This window comes from Passer montanus, unplaced genomic scaffold (genome assembly GCF_014805655.1).
Source record: "Passer montanus isolate IOZ18808 unplaced genomic scaffold, ASM1480565v1 scaffold5, whole genome shotgun sequence".
Taxonomy (NCBI): domain Eukaryota; kingdom Metazoa; phylum Chordata; class Aves; order Passeriformes; family Passeridae; genus Passer; species Passer montanus.
The window spans coordinates 9,698,717-9,717,226 of NW_024369929.1; the positions used below are offsets into that span (position 1 = coordinate 9,698,717).

Consider the following 18,510-nt stretch of genomic DNA (forward strand, 5'->3'; position numbering starts at 1 on the left):
GGTTACCTTTTAACCTAAAACCCTCTCCTGCTCCAAGTTTCTCCAGTACTTTAGTCCACGGTCCTCTTGAAATGAATCTTCCTTTAGATGTCATCAGCACTATGGAGCTGAAGGAAACAAAGAGGTGTGTAAATGGGTGAAGAAGAGTCAGAGCACCTTCCTTCCTTCCTTGTTTGTGAATTTAAGTCTGCAGTTTGTCTATAACCCACAACATAAATGTAGCTCTGCAGTTTATTAATCACATGCAGCCCTGCACATTATCTGGGGCTCAATCAGTCCCTGAATCAGTGTGCATCCTGCTGCTGCCTGCATGTCCTGCACACATTTGGGCTCTTTTGGAGTCATCAGGCACAAAAATACCTTGGGTGTATTGTTCTGCTGTTGGGAGTCTGGCCCATCTTGGGTGATAAAATCCAAGAAAAAAGATGAGTGTTATGCAGCATTTTTGTACATTGCTCCTTAGTGAGAACAGATTATTTACTCACTGATCTTTGATGTTCTTGACATAATTCTCTATCTGTGCTGGGATTCCTTGTAGAATGGAGTTTTTGAATGTTACTCGATCAACAACTTTTCCATGGTGTCCATCAATCACAACCAGCTGGATACCCTCTTCAGTGAGGAAAAACCTGACACCATCAACCTGGGCAGGGGGAAAAGCATTCTTAATCTCTCACAGTAACACAATTGCAAACAACCACCTGTAAGAAGTACTGATAGTCTTGAGTCACGGGACTGCTGTTTGCTTCAAAGGGCAGAATTCCAGGTCTCAGATCCTGCTATCCTGCCTATCAGGATAAGATACTGCCCTTTTTTTTTTCCCCGAAATACAAAGCAGAAATTACCCAAATTTAACTCTCCATGGTAACTCTGTAAGCAAGTTTTCCATGAAGATAAAGCAAGTGGTGTAGAATTGCACCCCATTAAGTTCATTGAGAGGATTTGCTCACCTCAATGTATGCAAAGTCATCCTTCAGGTGGAAGTACTGTTTCTTGTAGGTTTCTATCTTCACTTCAATTAGGTGGTCCTTGGTCTTCTGTTTGCAAAATAAAAACCCATAAATTTTCTAGTGAGAAGGGCCATTACCTGAATGCTGCATTTTCATTGAAAACATTTCAAACCCTGAAATTCAATCAACAAGGAAGCTACCTAATAAGCACTGACCTGCCAAATTAAATTCTTAATGAAACTGGGCACAATGGTAACCTCTCTGCTCATCCTGTCACCAGTTAAGCTGTTTCACTGAATGGCAGAGTGATTCTTACTTTGCAGAACTGACACATAATTCTCCAAGGCTTTGCTGTGTATTCCTGTTTCAAGGGCAATGAGTGAAAAAACCCAAATAACAGATAAATACTCCAATTCCTCCCCCAGAACCAGACTGCATACTGGAGATTGTGTTATGCATTATATAAATGACAATAATTCAACTCTACTATTCAGTCCCCTGTCTGCCACTGTTGTTCTTACAGCCTGGAGGAGCTGGAGGCTCCAAAATCACATCTGCTAGACCAACCTGTCTCCAGCTCATTAGTTTCCACCCTGTGCTTTCAAGAACAGCACATCACATCAGAACCCCAAAAGAACAAGTATACAGCTTGCAATGGCTCTCCACACATTCCAAGAATCTGTTTCATATTATTTCACCTGCCTGAACCATTTCAGAAAATCAGGCACAGCATATGCTGACCCTGGCACGAAGTTTTTCTATATCTGTGGGCTCAGTACGTGCCAGATTTACACGAGCAATGATTCTGTGATAAGAAATCAGCTGCTTTACCAATTGTGCACTGGAGAGCTTCTTTGGCATTGGCACTTCCACTATTGGTGTCTCAATGTACTTGGGGTAGGCTGTGGCTTCACAGTCGCTGACACCAGCTGTCTTTGGGATCACAGCTTTGATTCTTATTCTCTCACAGCCCTTTACAGAGCAGAAAGCAAACTTCTCCTTCTCATTTTGAGCTTTGAGTTTCAGAAACAGCAACCTGCAGGCAGGAAAAAAAAATAAATAGTGTCCTTCAAACATTTTATGCAAAAACATATTGTTTTGGTGGGCTCTTTCCTACGGTTTGCAATAATTTTCATTGCAGCCCTTGGCCCTGTGTTTTATAGGGCCCAACATCCCATATGCAAATAACAGGGAACACTCATCCCAGAAATTGTTTAGGGAGTATTATGGAAAGTAAAAAAGAGAAATCAGATAGCACCTGAACATCTTCTGAGCCCTATTCCATGGTGATACATATGTAGAAACACATGCTCTGTATTTTAGGTCTTTCTTTCCCATTATTTTAATCCTTTAAAATAACAGGCTTTGCACTTAGTTCCTCTGCCTCCCTGTCATGGTGTTTATAAATAGTTTTTGTTCAAAACAATAAGGGCTGTGCATGTCTTCAGTTAAGTTTTGTGGTCGGCACTTTGCTTTTGTCTTTCTCCTTTTTTTTTTAACTTTTCTAATTTGTATTCACTTGGAAAAAGCCTTTCCCAGAGTAATTGGCAGTGCAGCAGAGGCTGTGAATGAGTGGCAGGTCTGGGAGTCCCAGGAAAATTAAACACTGGTCACATTCCCAGAAAACCTTCCTGGTTTGGTTGCGATCCCCGCTAACGGCATTAGGCAAACAGCTCACAGCTCCAGCAGCATTCCCAAAGCAGTGTCCAAAGCAGCAAGGCCTGCTGTCTTACCCAGTGTCCTCATCCCAGTAGTAGTACCCTTTGGTGGGGTATCTGTGCTCCAGTTTCTCCATCTGGGAGGTTCTGTAGAAGGTGCCAGTTTTGTATGTTTTCTTCAAGAGACGGTTGTGGATGTCTGAGAGAATGGAAAATGTCGTCCCTTTAGGATAGCAAAACCCTACTTGGATCCAGTCATTCCTAAAAATAGCAAAGGACCACATTGTAACAAGTTATAGCATAACTATTCTTTTCCTGGGCATGCTAGAAGCCAAACAAAATAATTTACAATAAGTTTTTTCCTGTCCAGTTAAAATTTTCATGGTTTAGAATGGATTAATGCAACATAAATTAGACATAACAACCATGGGTTAGTTAAGCAATTAGGGCAGATCTGCTCCTGACTTCTACACCTGTGATTTCCATGCACCAGGAATGAATTAGCTCTGAAGCTCCAAAAATGAACTGTGTTATCTTACAGAGCTTCCTGGGGGAGGAAACAGGAACCTGAGATGGCTCGTGAAAAGATGAACTCAATGGACTTCCTGTAACAGGCATGTTCATTCTGGAAGAGCTCATGAGGTGATGACCTCACCCATTAGAAATGTGCAGTTACATGACTGTACTGGAATGCTGGGATCCAGTTCACTCACTTGTTGAAGTTGATGAGCCATATGGCCAGCTCTTCAGGGGCTGTCTTGTCCCAGTGGATGGTGTAGCCTTTCCTCAGAGTTACAACTGGCTGATACTGCTGGTAATGAGTGCTTTTGCTCAAAGCCCCTTCCAAGTAGAGTGGGTGATTGTGGTAGTCATTTTTTATTATTTTCATTTTCAGGTTGGCTGGCTTGTAGGCTTGGATGTACATCTAGATGGAAAAAAACCCCAACCAAACAAAAAAAAATATCACCAAGGGTTTAATGAACTACAGTAAAATGTTCAGATACTCAATAGATGTGAGCTGGAGCAAGTCCTGTGTGCTGGGCAGGAACCTGTGGGCTGTGCACTTATGTTCAATTTCTAAGGCTTCCATTTCAACAAAGCAAATGGTTTTCAGGAAAAAAAAAGGCTCATTTCCTCATCCACTGAGTTCAAGTGCATGTGCCAGAGGCTGCAGCAGGGCTGAGATATTCTACAGCATCCTGCAACCCTCAGCAGCAGGACAGTATCTACCTCAGACATCTGACTTGTGCTGAACAAGGATCCTTCTGTCTGGATTTCAGAAGTCTGAAACCCAGTTCAGTGGTTAGAAATTGGCTGTAGGGGCACTACACACAAAAAAACCCCAACTGTTGCAACACACAAGACAAAGCCAGGCCCTCTCAGCAGAGGAGAGTGAGGACTCTCATGGCAGCAGCACTCAGGGCTCCTGTGGTGGGAAGAATGGTTTGGTGGTCACACACAGGATGAAAGACCATGAAAGCTGAAATCTAATTTCGACTCATCAGCACATTTCCCATAACACTGTGGGCAACACTTCCCTCCATAAATCAGGGAAAAATAACTAGCTGACAGCCCATGGATTTATGAATATTAATCTGTGAATGCCCACAGAGCTCTCAGGAGGGTTCAAGCACAAGTTGTTGGAGCTGTCAGAAGCCAAGGCCAAGGTTTCAGAAAATACACCACAGTATTTCTCATGTTCAAAGCCACCTGTGCAGACATGCTGATAAATAAACACAGCACTCTGAAGGAAGTCCATTTCTACAGGTCAAGCTTTAAAGTGCCAAGAAATTTTGAACAAACCAGAGTGATAATGATACTGCAAGGTGAGCACCTTACCTGTGCAAAGTGCCCACTGCAGATGGAGCCTCTCCAGTCGGGCACATCAATGCAGTCAGGGTGCTTGATTAACCAGTTGTCTTCTTTGATCAGGTATGAGCCTGGGTATTCTGACACAGAACCATCTACATCATGAAAAACTGATGTTTTGTCACCATCCATATCCAGATCATTGAACCACGGGCCAGGTTCTCCAAAGAAGACTCTTGAAGTAATCTAAAGAAAACAGTGGAACAAATTTACATCTCCAGAAAGGAATTCATCACTTAGAGTACAAGAAAAGGATGTCCTTGGTCACTACAACGGCTCAAATTACCCATTTTCTGACTTAAAAGGTGTGTTTGACTGGTCAGGCAGAGCAGACACACATTTCCCTGCTGACCATGGGGGAAAGGCTAAAAAAACACAATTTCAGCTCCACCAGTAGGAAGGTTTGTCTTAAAATTCTGGAGAAAGGTTCAGGAGATGGGATGATTTCATGAGAGCCACTTCACTCATTGTTTGCTAACACAGTTTCAAAGTTCCAAGCCACATGAAGTCATACCAATGTGGGAAACAGTCAGCCCTGGGAAATGGCTGCTCGGACAACTTCTGACTGATATTTTTATCCAGCATAAATAAATGTCATGTCACCAGACTGCCTTGTGCAATGTGAGAGTGACCAACCAACACTTTTAGGGGAATTTTGCCTTTCCCATCATATTTGGCACTGATCAGCACTTTTCCTGACCTGTGAGCAAGCCTGCTAATTTTTTGAAAATTAGGCAACACAAATCATTTCAGCCCAACCACTTTATTTATTTATTTGTTTGTAATGTTTGGCAGCTGGATTTAACAGCTGCTAAAGGTGAACCTCAGCGAAACAGTTAGCACGTATTCGTGCAGGCAAATACAAAAATAACTCAAAAGAACAGGCCCCAGGACGGGTTCAGACCAGCACCCAGAGGTTCATACTGTAATTCAAAATTTGGCAAACCCCCTTTGGCTGGACTCTGCTCTCATTTATGTCTGCAGAACTGGAGTCTGGAATTACCCTGGTGTGCAGGGCTGCAGAATTATCCTGCATCAGCTCAGTTTCACTGGCTGTTCCCCAAAATCAGTATTTTCTGCTTCTAGGTCAGTCAGGCCTTCCAGAACAGACTTCCTTCTGTTGCTTTAATATTATACCACTGTTGAAAGTAAAAGGGGGCCGATTCTTCAGTTTCTGAGCTGTACAGAAATGGAAATTTTAATTTTTTTTAAGTGTTCCCTGCATCTGTTTTGCTGCAAACCTGACAGACAACTGGATCTTCTTATTACTGCACCCATCACATTTCCTCTTTCTTTTCGCTGTTAGACTTCTGGCAAAGACAACCAGCGAGCTTTTCTCCTTTTTGCCCACGGGGCAAAAGGCACGGGGGCTGTCTGGGGAGGGTGACTCACGGGGACATCCTCGAAGCGGATGGCGGTGACGTTGTTGTTGGGGCAGCTCTGCCAGGCGTTGTTGAGGCGGAAGGCGAGGGCACTCGTGTGCCGCCCGTCCAGCGCCGCGAACTTGCGGAACGTGCAGTTCTGGACGTTGATGGGCCCGTCGTAGAACTGAATCCCTCGGATGGGGAAATCCCTGAAATACAGAGAGACTCGGTCATGGCGCGTTAGCACCAGGAGGAGATGCATTCTAGACACGCACGGTCCCACAGCGCTTGTTTCGTGGCTGCTTTCACGTCTTGCAGGCCGTAGGATGACTCCTAGGTTCCTGCTTTGGAAGAGAAGGGATTTCCCTTCTTCTCAGCTCTCTTATCCTTGCAAGTTCAGCTCAAGTTCTCTCGTGTTGAACAGATCATCTTTATTTAGCCTGTACTTCTCCAGGGAAGGAAGTAACAGCAATGCCAAAGGACTGACCTAAAGATGAATAAATTCGTGTTTGCCATCAGAAATGAGTTCTGCAGCAGTGAAACCTGAAACTCAGCAGAGCTGTGCAGACTCCTTGGGCTGAGTAATGGCAGGGCTAAAAGAAGTCCTACCATATCTTTCAAAGGGATTTGGAGAGAAGCATTGCAAATCAACTGCAATAAAAAAATGTTTTTGAAAACAAGGAAAGGTCCTACAATCTATAGAGCTATGAGGAGTTGACAGGGCAGATTAATTAATCTTTACCAGCCTTTTCTGATATCAGCTGCAAGGTAAAGAAGACACCATTTTCACACACCAATTAAATTAACAAGATACTTAAGGTCTTTAAGAGGCTAAGATAAGAAATTTCAAATTTCACTTATGATAAATAAATTTGATCCCTTCCTCATATGTTCCGTTAGAGAATTCCTGCCTGATCAAGTGCATTTGTTCTGTGTTTCTGCATACAACATCTAAGATGAGATATGTCCACAGATGTGTAAAGGATATTAGAAGAGTCATGGCAGAATGGGTTTTCATTATTGGTATATAATAACTGCTGACAGCAAAATTGAAGCCTGCAATATGGCAGAAGAGCATCAGCTGAGCTGTTTGCTTACTGAGGAGCTACTGTTAGGATAATTTTGGTTTTAGAAAGCAAAAGCATTGCATTTGGAAACTAACCTGTAGGACTAAGGTCTAGTTCACTGGCCATTTCAAAACTCCTTAACAAAGGCATCAAAGTCCTTTGCAGGAGCAACACTAACAGCAGCACTGAGCACACACATGAGCACATGCAAGCCCAGGAAGGGGCTTCTGTGAGCCTTCCTGGCAGCTGATGGAGCTCAGTTCACTGCTCAGCACTGCTGATCACACGGACAGAGGTGCCCTGCTAGCACAGAGTACTCTTGCTGTCCTCTCCTTGCAAAGGGAAGGGGGAAGGAAAGAGGAGCTTGATCTGTCTTGGCAGCCTGCAAGGATGTACCTGCCAGCAGCAGCTGCACAGTGAGGACTCTGGGACTGGGAAACATGAAATTAAATCCTTTCTGTGTAATGGTTATTAAACCGAACAGCGCTGAGGAAACCACAGTGGGCTGGATTTGGGCTGGGAGTGGGAACTGTGAGTGCTTTGATGTGCTGAGCTGAACTTACGGGCCGATGGGCAGCGTCCTTCCCCGGTGATCCAGCCCTCCAGGCCCCCAGATCTCATTGTCCATCGTCTCAGTGCCCATGTTTCCACTCTCACCCACAAACAGGCTGTTCTTGATCTCCTGCTTGGAGCCGTCGTCGTGAGGGAAGGTCCCGCCGCTGGGAAGAAAGGGCTGGAGGTGAGAGGGCTGCAGACAGCCAGCCCCGTGCCCAGGCTGCCACACAGCCCTGCCACACTTACCTCGCCAAGGTCAGCCCAATGCCATTGTCAGCAAACCTGCCAAGAGGAGAGAGATGCTTCAGAAGAGATTTGGGGCTGCTCTGGTTCGTCATGTCAAACTACAGCAAGGAAACTAGTGGGGAACAGCAGGGTTTAATTACTGTGCTCAGGGGGAACTCGGGTTTTTCCAGACTTGTTCCCATTCCAGTTTTAGAAGATCTCTTTTGGCACATCTTGCAGAATTTGCAGATCACATGAAGCAGCAGACACACACCTGATTGTTCCAGCTGGGGTTAAGATGGTGATTACTAGCCTTAGTTTACTTGCCTGATAAAGCTTTATCCCTTTGTCTAATGATCACATGCTTTTCTCTGGTAGATAAAAGAATCACACTTATCTCCCACTCCAACCAGATTTTATTATTTAATGGTGCTTTGCCTTACACACTGTGCTTCCCTGTCTTCATGTTTCACAAACTGCTTCCATAAAAGAGCTTTGCAAGGTAATAAAAAAAGAGCAGCTTGGCTTCTCTTTCCTCAACAGGAATACAGAGATCAGAGCTTCCTTATTAAAAATAATAATTTTAAAAAATCAGAATATCTTTCTATTTTGCTGAAATTTCAAGGTAAGAGAAATAACAGATGTTGATCCTTGACTGCTGCTTAGAGAAATGCTATAATTAATTGACAGTTCGAGTCAGTCTTGATGGTGACTTCACACCAGCATCACCTCCCACATCTGTCACTGATCCTGGCAGTGGTTTGGGAGCAGATCCCCTCACTGTGCTGCTGTCTGTAGGTGGCAGCCCTTCCCACCCTATCACCTCCTCGCTTCCCTGCAGGCCACATTAACGCCGTCCCTGTTAATGGGATACATAAATTAGATTCTAGCCATAGAAAAGGAAATTACTCTGGCTATAAAGACAATTACAATTTGATGGCTGCTTCCTCCAATTCACACACACTCAGAGATTTGCTGCTGGAAACTCATAAAGCATTTGGTGACTTAGCACCCTGCCTTTGCTCCAGCAAAGGATATTCAGCAATGCAAATGTCCCCGTGACCTGACTGGAAGCTGTGAGGAGAACACTTGCTGGTTGTGGAGCAGAGTGGGTTCTTGTGGGTCATAAGAAACACGAACTGTATTGCTCAATATGACATTTCTGGGTGTTCTGCTACAGCCCCAATCTCACCAGCACTACTGCCAGCTTATCCCACTGGTTGCTTTAAGAGGTTTGGGTCACTGGAAGGTAAGGCAGCTCTGGCTGGGAATTGGACACCAGATATCAGCATGGCAGCCATTCCCACCAGGGTTATCACAATATCCCTCCTAAAGGGGCTTTTTCCTTTTTCTCCTCTTCGCTAGGATTGAAATCATGAGCCTGGCTCAGAAACAGAAACTGCAGCAGATCATCTGTTTTCAAGTGCAAAACAAATATCAGCTCTGGCCAGGGCAGGAAATGGCCTTCAAAGAGCACAACACACACTTGCCCAGACTCTCTCCCTTGCTGCTGTGATGCATAGTTTTATGTCTGCTTCATCAGTACCTGCTTATTCAGCATTACACTGAACCACATAAAACTGATCTGTGACTGGCTTAGCCAGGAAAAGTGGTGCATTTCACTGTTTTCTTTTCAAACCACCTCATCTTTAATATTTAAAAAATTAGGTTTTATTTTTAGTTATTTGCATCTGTGTATCTCTGTGTGTGTATTGTGACAATTTGTTGCTGGTCAGCATCACACAGAGAAACAACCTGAGGGATGCTCGGCTCAGACAAAGCAGGTTTTGTTTGTGTAAAATAATGCCTGTGCCGGCTTAACATTTCATCTTCATTTTAATCTTGGCCATATGAAAGGTGCAAAGCGATATAAATAGTCTGAACCACAGCTATGCTTGCCATAAACACCAGGCTGAACTCTGAGAGTTGAAATAAGGCAAAACTCACTGGCAGTTGTCCAGCCACACATCTCCACCTCGCAGCCAGGCCCCGTGGTCCTGATTCTTGTAGGCAATAAAGCCCTCAATTATTGCAGGTTCCCTGGGCTTCAAAGGATCAGCATCCTTGTGTGGGCTGTACCTGCAACCAGAAGGAGAGAGGAAAGGTTGGCGAGGGAAGGTGGCCTTGCTGCCTGCATGGCCCTGCTAAACATCTGCTTTGTGGTAACTCAGAACAGCTTTGGGACCACACTCCATCCACGTAGCGTGTCTGCTGTGATGGCCAAGCCCAGCTGCCAAGGGAAGGAAAGTCCAGGCAAGGCAGTTGTAAAGACCTGCTCCAAGTTTCCTTTCACCTTTCTGGTATTGTATTGCTGACACATTGCTGAAAGCATGAAAAGTTTATTATTGCTCCCAAAAGTTCCAGATTTTTTTTTTTAATCTCTTACTGCTATCCTTTAGCATGTTCCTGTTATTTAGATAAATATCCTTTTGTTTTCCCTTTTGAGCATTCTTATCTCCTAACTCTGCCTATACTGTGGCCATGAGTACCACTGCCAAATTTTTCTTGCTGTGGAAAGGAATTTAAAAATCTTGGAGAGGGGCTGAGAGTATGTCCTTCACTACTCCCACTACACAGGACACACGTACAAGATTTAGTAACCCTGAAGGTCTCAGTATGATGAAATATTGGCTTGATTTGGTGAAAAAAAGCAGACAGAAGCAGAAACTGCAGCCATGTGTGCCCTCAGCTGCTCCCTGACAGCCACTGCTTGGACCACAGGATCTGAGCAAGGTGCTGCTGAGCTTGGCTGTCATTTACCCCGTCCTGAGGCTCCTCTCTGCTCCTGGAGGAGCATCCTCCATCACACTACACAGCTTAGAAAACCTGACAGATGAATATCCAACTCAGTGCCAGCAACGGATGGTCCAGAGATTAAAATTCATTCCTCACCATGGATAGCGAGGCCAAGCTGTCAAATTGCTAACAGATATTCAATAGCACTTTGCTTTGCTTAATAAGCCATCATATCAATCTAAAACTGAGCATCAGGCTGATAGGGTTCCAATAAATGAATATTGCTTTGGCAGCTTCATCACTGTGAATTTACTTTCAGAGACAGATTTAGTATCAGCTCTTATGAATTCCCCAGGCATTGTTAAGTACAGATATTTTGAGATGGATTCCAATTTCATTCACATCCATGATAACTGGAGGAACACTACAGTGTCCAGAATTTGACTTGGACATTTAATGCTGTTACTGAATGCAGAATAATCTCTCCAACTCTGTCACTGTCCAGACCAGCTCACAGTTTGCTCCAGCCAGCCCAACTTTAGTCATTTATTCAGCTCAGTCTTGACACGTGAAAGGTGGAAAATGGAAAAAATAATCTGAGCTGCAGTTTATGCTGCTGGGTAATCCCCGAGCACAGCCATGAGTGCATTATGAATTGTTTGGCTTCCAAGGGCCATTCTTGCCCTTGTATGGCAAGGGAGAAATTGCCTTTTCTAACCACTAACTGCGCCTGTGGCAGCAGGCACTTCCCCAAGGCACGTGTCCAGCTGCATGGAAAAGCAGCATCAGGCTCCCAAGAGCAGCCTCCTCTTAATATTTTTTTTAGCAGCTACTTTTACCATTTAATTAATCGGTTCAACTAACTGAGCATTTAAATAATGTAAATAACATTCACTTTTGAACATCTTTTAGCATCAGCTGCTAGCCAGGGCACTGGGATGATGTGAATAACTGATATCTGAGCTCCTGGCTGGGCTCTCCTGGGAAGGAAGATGGATCCCACCCCTGTAATGCTCGCCCAGTGCATGACTACTGTAGTCTGGGTAACCCACACCCCAGAGATGAGAAGGAGACAGAGTTGTCATTCTCCCCTGCTGAGCAGAGGCTTTCAGCAGGTTTCTCTTCCTCACATGGTTTCTTCTGTCAAGAAATGCAGTTGTAGGGGAATGTATGTTAGGGTACAACTGGAGGCAATTGGTCTGTTAGGAAAGACACTATGAAATTTGAGAGCATTTAAGTCCTTTTGCATTCTGGGGATTGGTAACTAAGAGCCAGACTCAACCTGTAATGAGATACAAGGGTGCAAGTGCAGCCCTTTCATCAGCCTCCCCTGGGGACAGCTCTGGGGAAAGAGTGGGATCTCAGAAGCCACCAGACCACAGTAGGTCTGCTGATATGATACAGTCTAGAGAGAGGTTTCCATTATTTTTAAATTGCTCCATTACACCACAGAGAGGCTGTGCACAGCAGCAGAAATGAAGGATTGCTCTGTGTATTTAATTGTGATTGTTACTGCAGTGTCAGACTTGGGACTAGACTGAAATCTGAAATCAAAGCATGAGCTCCATTATATAAGCACTCCCTGTTTAAGCAGGTTCTAAAAGATTGAACAAAATTAATAGCATTCCCAAGAAATACTCAAATTTCTTATTCCTAAGAAACTCTTGCAGCAACTTCTGCCCAGAGGGACTGTTGACCAGGCAGTGATTTTTCTTCCTTATCTAAAAAATTCAAAAATCAATGGAACACCCTACAGCAGATGTAATATCTACACCAGCTCAGCTCAGAGATAAAGAACGAGGATGAAACCAGAAGAGTGTGGGTGTTGAGGGTCCCTTACAAAGGAAAATTAAGATGAAGTCAGAAATGGCAAGATGTATTTAAGTGAGACCTTTCCTCAAAAAGAGACACCCCAAAGGCATTGCAATGATTTTGGTGAGCTTCCCTGGAGCAATTTCATAGCTTTCAGTCAGTGTTTTAGAGAAGTCTTTTCCAAATCAAACTATGCAAAACACTTTACCTCCCAGAAATCAGTGTCAGGATAGGTCTTTTGTCCTTGGCAGAGGCTGGGGTGGTTTTCACGCCATTATCGATGATCATTCCAGCCTAAAGGAAAACAGAAATGTAATTATCACAGCATATTTATAAATTTTACAGCTCTTTCCATCTCCAGACTCTACCCCCAATTGTTCTAAGCCAAACTCACCCACATGATGCTCAGAACACCTTCTGTTAATAGCATGTGAAACCGAGGGCTTCCAGGACTATCCAGACTGGCATATACCCCCCAAAATGGCTGCAAATTCCCAAAGCTGCACTTTTCTCATAACTGCATGTATTCCCATACCCCTAAACCTTTTGCTTCAGCCTAAAGCCCTCAGTAACACACAGCCCCACAACATGACACGCTAAGGAGCAAACAAGCAGAGACAGCAATTAGACACAGCGGCCGTATTTATCCCTCTAGAAGCTGTTCAGGTAATTGCCAGCATTGGCAGCTGAGGTGTATAATTAGACAGGCTGCCAGCAGATGCTCCTGGAGGCAGTATTTCAGGAGCACAGAGGCAGGGAAGCAGCCCCAGCAGAGGGGAGAGCTCTGGATGCCCAAGCGCCAAGCGGAGCAGGTGCCGGCCGGCTCCGAGCGCTCCCGCGAGCTGCCTTATTCAGACACAAACAAGCGTGCAGAGCTCCGAGGGACACAGGAGGCACAGGCACTAATAGCTCGCAGGCCTGGGAAGCTGGAGTGAGGGATGGGGTTTGTTCCGAGGCAGCGTTCCCGTTGCGTGCAGACTCACCCGGTAGTTGGAATGCGCGCGGTTGTTGGAGAATTTCCCCATCGGCATGTGCTCGGAGTAGCCAGGGGAATACATGCCTGCCGAGGGGCCAGTGGGCACGTGGTGCAGGACAAACCAAAAGCCTGTTTCCTGAGAGAGAGAAGGGACATCTGAGACTTTGCTGGTCTGCACTAGCCCCAGGAGAGCCACAAGACACACGCCAGGAGATTTCAGGACAAATCACAGCCACTGACCCGTGTAATGCTCTGCAGCAAAGAGTTTAATGCACATGAGCACTGATATTCAGCCTTCTGATCTTCAGGGTGCCTCAGGTTAAGTTTTGGCATCAATACTCGAGCATAAGCGAGGCTTTCCAAATTTAAAAATCAAATAATTTTTATTTAGTTGCCTAAAAATTGATCACTGAGTCCTAATATAGCTACCCAAGATTTGAAAGCTTTGGAAAGACCACATCTCTCTGGTTTACGCTTGGTTTTCTTGGTTTTATGTCTTCTCAGGACAATAAAGATCTTGATGTAACCAAAAATGACTGTGGAATTAGCATTTGGGCTGACTGAAATTTTGGAGCACCATTACTGTACCACAATCAACAATATCATTGCCAAAGGCTTCTCTGTGACTCCACAGTCACATTTATTTAATTTATTCAGGCTGCACACTGTGGAATTTTGTTAAATCCAGCTCTAGAAACAGCAAGTGACAAGAAGTTTGGAGCAAAAGTAAAACCATTATTTTTATTGGTGGCACCAGCCACATTAATATGTGTCTCAATCAAGCAGCTTCAAAAATGTCTGTGACACAAAAGCAGGTTTTATTCCAGTGAGAGCCTCCCTCAGCCTTGCAGGGCTGTCACTGGCCAGAGCTGTTACCAAATAAGAAGCTTGTGCACTCACTTCAGATCCAGCAGCTGCACAGTTTATGAGGTTGTTGTGTGGGTTGGCTATCCAGAAGGTGGATACAGCACTGCAGGTCAGAAAAACAAAGAATAACACGAACATGACACGTTGAGCACACAGCAGAGTCACCCATAAACTCCCCCAGTGCAGACAGGGCTGATATCTCCCCAGATAAGGGGCCCTGCCTAGGGGCAAGAGGAATGTGTTTTTCCTTTTTCTTCTCATACCTCGTGTCCTCTGTGGTTTGACAGAGAACATGGCCTTATCTTTTAAAACACCATGTATTAAATGAGGAATTTCAACTACAATTCCAAGCCTGCTATGAAGCTGTCAGATGTCAGTCAGGTTTTATGATAAATAAATATGTTGTTGCACAAGTCACAGAAAAGAACTTTGCCCCCACATAATCCCTTGGGTTCATTAGAGACTCGTTTAATCAGGGAACCCAATGAATTGCCTGCTAAGGGCTTTCCAGGTGTACCCCCGTATCTGCCTGTTCCAAGAGCTGCTGTGATTGATTAACTTTATTTGCTCCCACCCTCCTGCACACTTCTTTTGGGACAGAAGCATTCCATTTTTCTACTGCACATAAAAGACTCTCAATTGAAAGATTCCCATCAAGGAGGACAGATCAATCCATCCATCACTGTCCATCCTGTGACATCCAGAATTTGTTAACCAACACGCACAGGAAACACCCAGCACTTACAGCCAGCAGACTGTCCCCTAAACTTGCTGGGTGAGATTTGCCCTTCTGCAGGACATGAACCTGTGGAACTCTTATGTCTATTTTAATCTTGCCTGAGGGACTTCACAAGGGCTTTAGGCCAACTGATTTTGCTGATGCATTTCCGTTTGTCTGAATTTATCATGAAAACAGCAAAATTTTTCTATTTTGGGTGTGGGACTGGCCTAGAAATAAACAAATGTGGATTATTTATAGACCACCTCCTGCTGTGTAGGCAAGGGCAAGGACAGTGTATTTCCACAGTGACCTGTCTTTCAGCCTAATCTGCTCTTCAGAGCCTCATGGATTGGGCAGGTTATGGTGTCATTTGGCACAATCCTGTTGTTTGAATTCCTAGCAGCAGCTCCCTGCCTGCCTCTCCCAAGCTGATGGAGCCACAGCTGGTGCTCATCCCCTGTCTCTGCACTGGGATTAGTGTTGGTGTACTCATGCACTTCCAGGCTGGATGAGCCCAGTACAAAACAAGCTGAGCTGTTTTTCTGACCAGATCTTGAATTCTTTTATAAAGGAAGACAGGGCAGATCAAAGTACCTTAACACCTTTCCATTAGAAAGCACTCATTCATGCAACAGTCTTCAAAATTACGCACAAAATATGTCCCTATGACTATTAAACAAATTATCAGTGGAAAATGAACACATTGGCTAATTAACCCTTATTTTAAGAACAGGGACATTAGGGGTATTTTATAAACAAACACAGATGTGAAAAAGAGCATTGCATTAATTCCTCTCTCTCCCTTGCCAGACTAAAAAGTTAAAAATACCTTTGTTTGAACAAAAGCTCAGCTTGTTCTGAGGATAAAATGGGTGATACTGAAATCTTTTCAAAATCAGCTGCCATTTGAGATGAGCATGAATGTCAGAACAAGGCCCATTCTGTACTCAGCTACATTTTGCTGAGCCATCACCAAAATGATGGTCCAAGACCCTACAAAGCACAAGGCAGGGGTGCACAATTTGAAAGAAAGATTTACAATATTTTAGGTGGAAACCATCTCAATGGACTTTATACAAAAAGTTAAAAGTACACCCTAGGTCTGTAGGCATCTGAATAGCACAAGGATAAAGACCCCAAGGAAACTGCTCTCCCAAATTTGGGGCAAACAGCCCAAACCCCTACAGATATCTACATAATCCCATACACAGAATGCTCTCTGTTATGGCCAAGTCCTGCAAGGAGAAGGAAGAGAAGAGGAAGGCTCCCACTCACCTACAGTCCTGCCTGGGCTTAGGGATGTAGCCTGGGTAAGCTCCCTCTGTGATGAGCTTGCACATCCTGCTGTCGCGGTCGGAGGGGAGCAGAGTGCTGGGCTTCACCAGCAGCCCCAGGCAGTGGTCAAACGTGTTGCGCTCCTCTGGGCCATCCTCCGTAAAAAAACAGTGGCCCAGAGCATCATAACCCACCACGTCCTTCACCTGCACGGACAGAACAAGGGTCAGTGTTGAGGTTTTATGCTTCAGACACCGCACAATTAGAGCAAACTTTAGTTGATGGCACTTAGGAGCCTCAGTTCCCTTTTGAACTCAGGATCTATAACCAAAACCAAAAGCAAGATTCCTCTCAGCCCCTAAGACCTTATAGTCAATGCAATAACGCTAACACTTAATTAGAATTTGTCATCACCTAGGAAATGCTCATTCCATTCCTTTGTTTGCATGAGAAATCAGAGACTGTCTTAGCATGAGGCTGGAAAAAACACAGGGTGGGGGATGAGGAGAGGAATTAGACATTCAAATCACATCTGGGCTCATTCAGATGAGCCATGTGGAGTTACATGGGCAGCTACATAAAATGCAACTCAAAAATGCAGCTGAGATGAAAAAATGTTTTTCCAGGCTATCAGAGAGGCAGAAATTTGTTTTCCAGACAGGCTGGCTTGTTTTGGGTTTAACCTGATCTTTTTCTTCAAGTTGTTGACAGAAGCTTTGCTTGACCCTGAGACAAATCAGCTGGTGTTAATCAATGCTGCTCTGGTTTTGGTTTGGATGTTGGTACATCCAAAACAGCCCTCACACCACTGGAAGATCTGAGAGCAGGAGTGTGAATTTGAAGCCTCAGGAGGGGACAAGATGGGAAGCAACAGCCCTTGGACATGCAGCAATTGTGTCCAGCAAATCAATTGTCAGTGGCTATATCTGGGATATAGAAAATTAATTTCAGGTCTCCATTGACCAGGGCAAGGTCTGGATCTCCTGGGCTCTTTCCTTCCTGTTCCCATCAGCCCCCACTCATCAATCACCTTGGGCTCAGGAAACCTCCCTAGCAAAGGTTAACCTGCCACAGAAGCGTTCCTCTAAATGCTTCTGATGAAACAGGAATTGCCAGGGGACAAAGGACAGTATTAACCCTGATAGAAGACCTGTTCATCATGGTGTCACTGAGAGACCAAGTGCAGGGGCATTCAAGTGCTTGAATTGCTTTTGTAAACAGGCTTGAGACTTTGTCATCTTCACACCTCATTCCTGAGGCAAGGAGCACCAATTTCAAATAAAATCCCAGTATTAATGTTGAAATTATTACAAATATGTTTTCACATGAGAACAAACAATTTCCTTGCCAAATCTATTACTGGCTTACAACCACACAGACTTCTATTATGTAGCATCCATGTTCCAGTGTAAATACTCAAATCTCTGAGCACAAGTCATCGCAGTAAATGAAACACTGCTAAAATGATCTGCAAAATGGTACGTTCCATTAAGCTTCCTCACTGAAATTCACTGCTAACTTCCCATGTCTAATAAATTATAGATTTTGCAAGGCTTAGCCTTCTTTATTTAGGTGTAAAACATATATACTAAACAGTACCCCCTCAGAAGAATGAACTATCCCAGCCTTGTTATGATGACTTGCCCCTGTGCCTTTTTCATGCACAAGCCCACTGCTGAAATGCTTGCATGGAAAATGAGATGCTTGTTCCAAAATCACTCTTCTAATGTATTTAATTATTTCTTTGATTAAAACCTTGTTAATAGTCCATAATCTTACATTAACCATGAGCAATTTAGAGCCAGATAATGCCCTTCCTGGCAAAACAATTGCTGTGAAGTATAGCTGGATTAGTAAAAGCAGACACCACTGAAGCTGTTAGATAGCACAACCTCTTATTCCATGAAGTTCAGGTCTCCCCTGGATCTTGCCAGACTTTACCATTTAATTTCCTTCCCCACTGGCTGCTTCTACTTTACCTTGCACACAGGGATCCAATGGAGAGTGGGAATCAGAGCAAAGTTCCGTCCCTAGGATTGCAGTTTTGTAACTAGGTGTTTTTTTTGGCCAATATATTGCAGAAAACATTGGGTAACTATTGCATTTTAAAACAACAATTATGGTGAGAAACTAATTTCTACAGCCTTGTTTCCAGAAGGACACTCTATGCCTCTCAGCTAATATGAATTTACATGCAAGTGCAGAATAACCCATCAATGAGGTGAGCTAATGTTGAGACAGCTACTTCTGACAGACTGTGCAGACACACAGAAAAATACCTGTCATCAGAAATAACTGGATACTCTTTTCTCCTAGACTTTTCAGAATCTATGAGTATCTCTGAAGTGACATGAGAAAAGTGACAGCAAAGCAAGCAGGAGAGCCTGTATGTAAATTACCTGCCTGTTTTCATGACAGTAAAAAAAACCTGATGC

General features: G+C 44.1%; 1 protein-coding gene across 3 annotated transcripts in view; it reads right to left on the bottom strand.

Moving 5' to 3' along the window:
* LOC120509133 (cell migration inducing hyaluronidase 1) overlaps window positions 1-18,510 on the bottom strand; it is a 98,988-nt gene that overhangs the window by 4,273 nt on the left and 76,205 nt on the right. For all 3 annotated transcript variants that reach the window (XM_039723461.1, XM_039723462.1, XM_039723460.1), the window contains 15 exons: window positions 16,076-16,281; window positions 14,113-14,182; window positions 13,220-13,348; window positions 12,445-12,530; window positions 9,636-9,767; window positions 7,710-7,745; window positions 7,472-7,627; window positions 5,870-6,050; window positions 4,448-4,663; window positions 3,322-3,533; window positions 2,684-2,869; window positions 1,782-1,986; window positions 951-1,037; window positions 486-643; window positions 7-107 (listed from right to left, as the gene is read on the bottom strand). In XM_039723461.1, coding sequence (XP_039579395.1) covers window positions 7-107; window positions 486-643; window positions 951-1,037; window positions 1,782-1,986; window positions 2,684-2,869; window positions 3,322-3,533; window positions 4,448-4,663; window positions 5,870-6,050; window positions 7,472-7,627; window positions 7,710-7,745; window positions 9,636-9,767; window positions 12,445-12,530; window positions 13,220-13,348; window positions 14,113-14,182; window positions 16,076-16,281 — 2,161 coding nt within the window. The remainder of the gene's footprint in view (window positions 1-6; window positions 108-485; window positions 644-950; window positions 1,038-1,781; window positions 1,987-2,683; window positions 2,870-3,321; window positions 3,534-4,447; window positions 4,664-5,869; window positions 6,051-7,471; window positions 7,628-7,709; window positions 7,746-9,635; window positions 9,768-12,444; window positions 12,531-13,219; window positions 13,349-14,112; window positions 14,183-16,075; window positions 16,282-18,510) is intronic.